The 8,078-nt window shown below is 50.2% G+C and overlaps 2 protein-coding genes across 9 annotated transcripts in view; both read left to right on the top strand.

Moving 5' to 3' along the window:
* Nucleotides 1–1,857, top strand: part of RHOA (ras homolog family member A) — a 12,451-nt gene extending 10,594 nt beyond the window's left edge. For 6 of the 7 annotated variants that reach the window (XM_008049565.2, XM_021708324.1, XM_021708322.1 and 3 more), the window contains one exon: nt 611–1,848. In XM_008049565.2, coding sequence (XP_008047756.1) covers nt 611–784 — 174 coding nt within the window. In that variant the 3' untranslated portion in view covers nt 785–1,848. Of the gene's footprint in view, nt 1–610 lie in introns of all 7 variants that reach the window. The other variant, XM_021708323.1, reaches the window with a different exon arrangement.
* A 1,086-nt stretch (nt 1,858–2,943) lies between these two features.
* On the top strand, nt 2,944–4,103 carry GPX1 (glutathione peroxidase 1). 2 transcript variants are annotated; one of them, XM_021708328.1, is made up of 2 exons: nt 2,944–3,131; nt 3,535–4,103. In XM_021708328.1, exons 1-2 carry the CDS (start codon nt 3,021–3,023, stop codon nt 3,892–3,894), a joined length of 471 nt encoding a protein of 156 aa, XP_021564003.1. In that variant the 5' UTR covers nt 2,944–3,020; the 3' UTR covers nt 3,895–4,103. The 2 variants fall into 2 exon arrangements, with proteins under 2 accessions (XP_021564003.1, XP_008047755.2); XM_008049564.1 differs by having other exon boundaries at nt 2,944–3,269.
* The last annotated feature ends 3,975 nt before the right edge of the window (nt 4,104–8,078 follow it).

Below are 8,078 nucleotides of genomic sequence, written 5' to 3'. Positions count from 1 at the left end.
CCAGCTAATTTTTGATTTATTGTAGAGATGAGGTCTCACCAAGTTGCCCAGGCAGGTCTCGACCCCACGGGCTCAGGCAGTCCGCTCACCTCTGTCTCCCAAGGCACAGGATTACAGGCTGAGCCACCGAGCCCGGCTTCAGCAGCTTTTAATAGAGGTCTTGTAGCTAATTTTCAAATACTCTATACTTAATAAATGTATGGGGAGCCGGGCTCGGTGGCTCAGCCTGTAATCCTGCGCCTTTGGGAGGCTGAAGTAAGTGGATTGCCTGAGCCCGCGGGTTCGAGACCTGCCTGGGCAACTTGGTGAGACCTCATCTCTACAATAAATCAAAAAATTAGCCGGGCCCATGGTAGTGCGCTCCTGTAGTTCCAGCTACTTGGAAGGCTGAGGCGGAAGGATCGCCAGAGCCCAGCAGGTAGAGCCGGCCACTGCACTCCAGTCTGGGTGACAGAGTGAGACTCCAACTCAAAAAAAAAAAAAAATGTATGGGGAAATACTCTCAGGTCCCCTTCCTCTCTGGGAGCTATTCTATCCTCTCAATAAATCCTGCTGTCTTTAAAAAAAAATGTAACACTATTAGCTGAAAGCACTCTTTTCTCTTTGCTAGGAGCCGGTAAAACCTGAAGAAGGCAGAGACATGGCAAACAGAATTGGCGCTTTTGGGTACATGGAGTGTTCAGCAAAGACCAAAGATGGAGTGAGGGAGGTTTTTGAAATGGCTACGAGAGCTGCTCTGCAAGCCAGGCGTGGGAAGAAAAAATCTGGGTGCCTTGTCTTGTGAAACCTTGCTGCAAGCACAGCCCTTATGCGGTTAATTTTGAAGTGCTGTTTATTAATCTTAGTGTATGATTACTGGCCTTTTTCATTTATCTATAAAAACCTAAGATTACAAATCAGAAGTCATCTTGCTACCAGTATTTAGAAGCCAACCATGATTATTAATGATGTCCAACCCGTCTGACCCACCAGGGTCCTTCTGACACTGCTCTAACAGCCCTCTCTGCACTCCCACCTGACACACCAGGCGCTAATTCAAGGAATTTCTTAACTTCTTGCTTCTTTCTAGAAAGAGAAACAATTGGTAACTTTTGTGAATTAGGCTGTAACTACTTTATAACTAACATGTCCTGCCTATCATCTGTCAGCTGCAAGGTACTCTGGTGAGTCACCACATCAGAGCTTTACTCCTTAACAGATTTAATTGGCATAGCTCTGAGGTGGTCATCCAGTTTTTTGAAAATGTGCTCAGCCAGAAAAGCCCAAGTCCGTGCAGCTGTGGCAGAGTTACAGTTCTGTGGTTTCATGTTAGTTACCTTATAGTTACTGTGTAATTAGTGCCACTTAATGTATGTTACCAAAAATAAATATATCTACCCCAGACTAGATGTAGTATTTTTTGTATAATTGGATTTCCTAATACTGATATTTGTCATCTCTGAAGAAAGTGTATTGGTTTTTTAAAAAAGAAAGTGTATTTGGAAATAAAGGCAGATGGAAAATTCATTTTTAAAATTCCCGTTTTGTTACTTTTTCTGATAAAAGATGGCCATATGACCCCTTTTCAGCTCCACATATTCCAGTACCCCTCTCCAGAGCTGGGCTAAGTAAATAGGAATTGGTTTCACGCCTGAGGCAATTAGACATGGAAGGTGGCATAACCTGTCTCACCTGGACTGCAGCATCTGGCTCTAAATCACAGTGCTCTTTTTTCCTCACTGTATCACAGAGGAGCCGCCAGTTCTCATGGGTGGTACTTGGTTTCTCTCTTCTCTCCAGCTGACTAAACTTTGTTTCTGTACCAGTTAATTTTTCCAACTACTAATAGAATAAAGGCAGTTTTCTAAACTTCCTGTATCCTGGTGTTTGTGTTGCTCTCTCCAGGGCTGGGGCAGAAGGATGGAAGGACTCAGCCCTCCTGGGTTAGCTCACCCTGGAGAGGTTCCTTCAGGGTGCAGAGTACCAGCGTGTGCTCCACCCTCCACTCACCCAGCAACTAACCTGGTTCCCCTCTCACCCCGTGCCCCCAGAACATGGAAATGATTCTCTTGTGCCACACTCAAGCTTAGAGTGGGTGGTGGGGTGGGAATGTAGCCTGTTGAGAGAAGAGAGGGTACTCGGGTTGGATTTCTTTTGCCCTAGCAAGCTGTTGAACTCCAGGAGGCTGGGGCAGCGTCTCCTGACCACCAGGTTATTAGAAAATCTGCATAAGGCTGGACACGGTGGCTCACGCCAATAATCCTAGCACTTTGGGAGGCCCAGGTGAAAGGACTGCCTGAGCTCATGGGTTTGAGCCCAGCCTGGGCAACTTGGCAAGACCCCATCTCTACAATAAATAAAAACACTAGCCAGGCATGGTGGCACATGTCTGTAGTTCCAGTTACTTGGAAGGCTGAGGCAGCAGGATCACCTGAGCCCACCAGGTCGAGGCTGCGGTGGCCATGAGCTGCGTGCCACTGCACTCCAGCCTGGGCTATGGAGTGAGACTGAAAGAAAAGCAAATCTGTATAAGGGCGATGGCAGAGAGGGAGGATGGAGACCAGAGGCCTGCAGCCCGGGACAGCACAGAAGGGTTGTTTGTGCTCAAGCAAGTTCTGCTGCTGCCGCCGCTGACCAATTTCCTATGCTGAACCTCACACCCCAATTGAGGAACCTTTCAGAAAGAATCCGGAGCCCGCTAGGGCCTGGGCCCTTGGCAAAGTAACCCGGACCGCTGGCAGCTGCTGGGCCTGCGCTGTTGCCGGAGCCAGACCAGACATGCCCGTGGCTTCTTCCTGCTAGAGCGGAGCGGGTTCCGCTTGCGCCCTCCCGCCTGTGCTGGGCTGAGAGGGGGCGGAGCCCTCCGAGAGGGTGGAGGCCGGATGAGGCGGGACCCTCAGGCCCGGAAAAGTGCCTGTGCCACGTGACCCCCACCGCCGACCAGTTAAAAGGCACCGCGTGGGCACCCCCTACCACACACACACACACACACCCGAGCTACCCCGTTCTAAAGTTCGCCTTTCTTTGCGGACTCCCACGCCATGTGTGCTGCTCGGCTAGCGGCTGCGGCTGCCGCCCAGTCCGTGTACGCCTTCTCCGTGCGCCCGCTGGCCGGCGGGGAGCCTGTGAGCCTGGGCTCCCTGCGGGGCAAGGTGTTGCTCATCGAGAATGTGGCGTCCCTCTGAGGCACCACTGTCCGGGACTACACCCAGATGAACGAGCTACAGCAGCGCCTCGGGCCCCGGGGTCTGGTCGTGCTTGGATTCCCGTGCAACCAGTTTGGGCATCAGGTGCGCCGGGCGGGGTAGGGTGAAGGTGGGCGTGCAGTCGTGGTTGGGGGCGCCAGCCAGGTAGCTGCAGGCCCGCTGCGCGGAAAGAATAGCCACCCTCCCCGCCTCCCTTCCGGAGCTCATAGCGGCAGGAATTCCAGTCCGCCCTGGGTTTGTGCAAGGAGGGCCACATCCCGGTGACTCATCGAGAAACTCCCTTGTTTGTGATCAGAACGTTTCCCTTCCCTTCGCGGCCCTGGGTCCCATTTGCCCTTCTCTGCTCTAGGAGAACGCTAAGAACGAAGAGATTCTGGATTCCCTCAAGTACGTCCGACCTGGCTGTGGGTTCGAGCCCAACTTCACACTGTTCGAGAAGTGCGAGGTGAATGGTGCAGGTGCGCATCCGCTCTTCACCTTCCTGCGGGAGGCCCTGCCAACGCCTAGCGACGACGCCACTGCACTCATGACCGACCCCAAGCTCATCACCTGGTCTCCGGTGTGCCGCAACGATGTTGCCTGGAACTTTGAGAAGTTCCTGGTGGGCCCTGACGGTGTGCCTGTGCGCAGGTACAGCCGCCGCTTTCCGACCATCGACATCGAACCTGACATCGAAGCCCTGTTGTCCCAGAAACCCAGCTGTGTCTAGGGTGCCCCTTCTACCCTGACTTCCGCCAGTGGCAGCGCTGCTCTCTATGGGGATTTCATCCATGATGGTGTTTCCTCTAAATTTGCATGGAGAGACACCTGACTTCCCGGAAAATCCCCCTTGAGATGGGCGCTGGACCTGCATCCAGCCTCACCTCTGCCAGACTAAGGCGAATTTCCCCACTAATAAAGTGTCAAGTGTAAGCAGAACTGTGTGTATGTCCTATGTAAGTGTTAACTGGGGACACCTTTCCTTCTAACCTCATTGTCAGAAGGTTGGGAACTTCATCTCCAACTCATCCTGGCCAAGTCTGAACTTTCTATCCTTTTGTCGGCAGCGTGTGGGATCCACTCTTTTCTATGTGGGAAGTCTTGTTCTTGTTCCTGCATTTCTCCCTTTGCCAGGACATGCAATAGGGCAATCCCAAGGCCCTGTTACAACAGAAAGTCCTTCAAAAAGAAGACACAGGACAAAGGTTGACTGCCTAACCCAAATTACTATTTGGCCTCTCCTTTCTGAGTATTTGCTGGACACTGAATGACTCACAAAATAACATGGGCAACCACTCATATCAGGAGTCTGTTCTCTAGGCCCACACAAACCCATTTTACACTGTTGTAGCTCATGCAATGTATAAATTTCCATTACTGAGCTACATTTTTCCACATTGCAACCCAGTGTTTATATGTGTTTTTACCAGTTTCTGCCTCATGTATTCAAAGTGAGAAGAGCATACAGTTTAACTGAACAGGCACTTAGGTACCATTGCTCATTCAGGCCCAGGATAGGGATGTATCTTAGAGACCAGCAGCTGGTTCCTACATAACAACTCAAAGCAAGCCTATCATCTGTTGGCCCTGTTGCCAATAATCTTTCAAAACAGACCTGGAGCCATTTCCTATCAGTGCAGGGACTCTGCAGGGACTGGCTGCAGCTTCTGCTTGAGCAGATAGGGATCCAGAAATATGTTGGCAGTGATACCCCGTCTAGGATGTGGGCCAGTGGTTCTGAGGTCCCAGCAAATTAGTGGCTCAAGACCCTTTTGTGTCTGAACCAACTCTTAAGAACTTTTCCAGCTGGGTGCAGTGCCTCACACCTGTAATCCCAGGACTTTGGGAGGCAGAGGCAAGAGGATTGCCTGAAAAACATGGCGAGACCTTGTTTCTACAGTAAATAAAAAAATCAGCCAGGCTTGGTGGCACATACCTGTGGCTCCAGCTACTTGGAAATCTGAGGTGGAAGGATCGCCTGGCTCCAGCAGGTGGAGGCTGCAGTGGCCATGAGTGTACCACTGCACTCTGGCCTAGACAACAGAGTGAGACTGTGACTCAAAGAAAAAACTTTTCCTCTGGCCTTAAGCAGAGACCTTTGCTGCTGTCTACCCTTAAGTCACTAAGGGCTGAGGGAATCTCTCTACCTGTTCTGGCTCCCTCCATCCTCCATCAGAACTCCTGCACAGGCCCACCTCTCTTTGAATACAAGGCCTTTCCAGCTCAGCTTTTGAGTCCCCCTTGAGGTGGCTCAGACAGGACTGTCCACTCTCCTTTGGGCACCACTCTACCTGTGTTCCTCTCCAACTCTGGGAGTCTTAAATGCATCTGTGAGTGACTAATCTACTTCCCCAGAGGTTAAGAGTCCAGGAGGGGGACTGAGGCTAGCCCTCACAGGACCTGGTATCTGATACTTATCAGCAAATATTGGTCTATTAATATAAAAAAAACAACATTCAAATGGAACCAGGACTTTTTTTTTTTTTTTTTAAGTCAGAGCCTCACTCTCACCCATGCTGGAGTGCAGTGGTATGATCATGGCTCACCTTAGTCTCAAACTCCTGGGCCCAAGTGATCTTCCCACTTCAACCTCCTGAATAACTGGGATTACAGGTAGTACAGGGTAATTTGAGAATAAATAAAAGGATCTAGTCGGGAGGGTCATGCATACCTCCTGGAAGAAGCAACAGTGAAACTAAAACAATGTCAAGAAATAGCCGGGCTCGGTGGCTCAGCCTGTAATCCCGCGCCTTTGGGAGGCTGAGGTGAGTGGATTGCCTGAGCCCGCGGGTTCGAGAACCGCCTGGGCAGGCAAGACTTCATCTCTACAATAAATCAAAAAATTAGCCAGGTGTGGTAGCACGCGCCTGTAGTTCCAGCTACTTGGAAGGCTGAGGCGGAAGGATCGCCGGAGCCCAGCAGGTGGAGGCTGTAGTGGCCGGGAGCGGCCACTGCACTCCAGTCTGGATGACAGAGTCAGACTCCAACTCAAAAAAAAAAAAAGAAAAGAAAGAAAGAAAGAAGCTGACATAGGGTTGAGTGGGCAGGGAGTACACCAAGAGCCTAAGAAGGGAAGGTGGTATTGACAGAGATGGCAACAGAAGAAAGAGCAGGTTAGGGGTAGGTAGATGTGTTCACATGTGTTGAATGAGACATCCAGATGCCCAGATGGTGATACTCGGGGTAGGTGGTTACAAGAAGATCAGAAAAGGAGTATAGTTTAAAGGCAATAGAACAGTAGCCACCAGAGAGAATGAGGTCAGTGGGGAATGTGGCAAGAAAAAGAACAGGGGGCATAGGCCCCATGGATTCACAATCCTTCCTTATTAGGTAGCAGCGATGGATTCCTGGGGAAAAACAAGGATGGAGTCAAGAAGAGACATTTCACAAAGAATAGTCTGCAGGGACTGGGTACAGTGGCTCATGCCTGTAATCCCAGCACTTTGGGAGACGGAGGAGAGAGAATTACCTGAGTGCAGGGGTTCAAGACCTACCTAGGAAACTTGGTGAGACCTCATCTCTACAATAAATCAAAAAATTAGCTGGGCTCGGTGGCTCAGCCTGTAATCCCGCACCTTTGGGAGGCTGAGGTGAGTGGATTGCCTGAGCCCCTGGGTTTGAGACCCACCTGGGCAACTTGGTGAGACCTCATCTCCACAATAAATCAAAAAATTATTAGCCGGGTGTGGTAGTGTGCGCCTGTAGCTACTTGGAAGGTTGAGGCGGAAGGATCACCTGAGTCCAGCGGGTCGAGGCTGCAGTGGCCCTGAGCCTGGGTGACAGAGTGAGATTCCTACTCAAAAAAAAAAAAAAAAGACTTCAATATTTCTCCCCAGGAAACTGGACATCTCTCAATACACACATGAACACACACATTCTCACATATATGTATTCTTTTATCATTCAACCATGTAACTGCTACTGACTCTGACGTGTGTCCACCCCACCTCATTACGAATCAGAAGCTCAAACGAACCAAGTAAAAGACTAGGAATCACATTCAGTCTGTCTGAGGTCCTGGCTTTAGATGGAAATAGCTGAAGAGTAGAAACGGCTGTAGGGCATTGTCTACACTAGGAACGCTCCACAACATTTAGGCCACAGACCTTCTGAGAAGTGGATGGACCCTACCGTTGATCAGTTAGGTTCAGAAACTTCCATTTTAGCAGCTCTTGCAATACTGCTTTTTTTTTTTTTTTTTTTTACATTAAGTCATAAAATTAGGTCAGGCATTTCTTGCACAATTAAACCTTGATCAAATGACTTTCTTAGGCCAAGTGCGGTGGCTCACACCTGTAATCTCAGCACTTCGGAAGGCCGAGACAAGAGGATTGCTGAGCCCAGGTATTCAAGACCAGACTGAGCAACAGGAGAAGACCTCGTCTCTACAATAAATCTAAAAAATTAGCCAGGAGTGGTGGCGCATACCTGTAGTTCCAGCTACTTGGAAGACTGAAGGGGAAGAATCGCGTGAGCCCAGCAGGTCAAGGCTGTGGTGGCCCTGAGTGTGCCACTGCACTCCAGCCTGGGCGACAGAGAGGTACTCTGACTCAAAAAAAAAAAAAAAGCCAGGCGCAGTGGCTTATGCCTATAATCCCAGTACTTTGGGAGGCTGAGATAAGAGGATTGCCTGAGCCCACCGGTTCGAGACCAGCCTGGGCAACTTGGTGAGATCTCATCTCCACAATAAATAAAAAAAAGTAGCTGGGTATGGCAGCGCATGCCTAGAGTTCCAGCTAAGGTGGAAGGATAGTCTGAGCCCCCCAGTAGGTCGAGGCTGCGGTGGCTGTCAGTGTGCTACTGTACTCCAGCCTGGAAGGCAGAATGAGACTCCAACTCAAAAAAAATGACTTCCTAGTCGGGCTTGGTGGCTCAGCCTGTAATCCCGTGCCTTTGGGAGGCTGAGGTGAGTGG

This window comes from Carlito syrichta, unplaced genomic scaffold (assembly GCF_000164805.1).
Source record: "Carlito syrichta isolate Samal-C Ts95f unplaced genomic scaffold, Tarsius_syrichta-2.0.1 Scaffold135763, whole genome shotgun sequence".
Taxonomy (NCBI): domain Eukaryota; kingdom Metazoa; phylum Chordata; class Mammalia; order Primates; family Tarsiidae; genus Carlito; species Carlito syrichta.
The sequence above is the reverse complement of the archived record's forward strand: the minus strand, read 5'-3'. Positions and strand labels throughout refer to the sequence as shown.

Coding starts and splice junctions, on each gene's coding strand:
- GPX1 (XM_021708328.1), top strand. CDS start 3,021: ATGTGTGCTGCTCGGCTAGCGGCTGCGGCTGCCGCCCAGTCCGTGTAC. Junction 3,132..3,534: donor TGGGCTCCCTGCGGGGCAAG/GTGTTGCTCATC, acceptor TCTCTGCTCTAG/GAGAACGCTAAGAACGAAGA.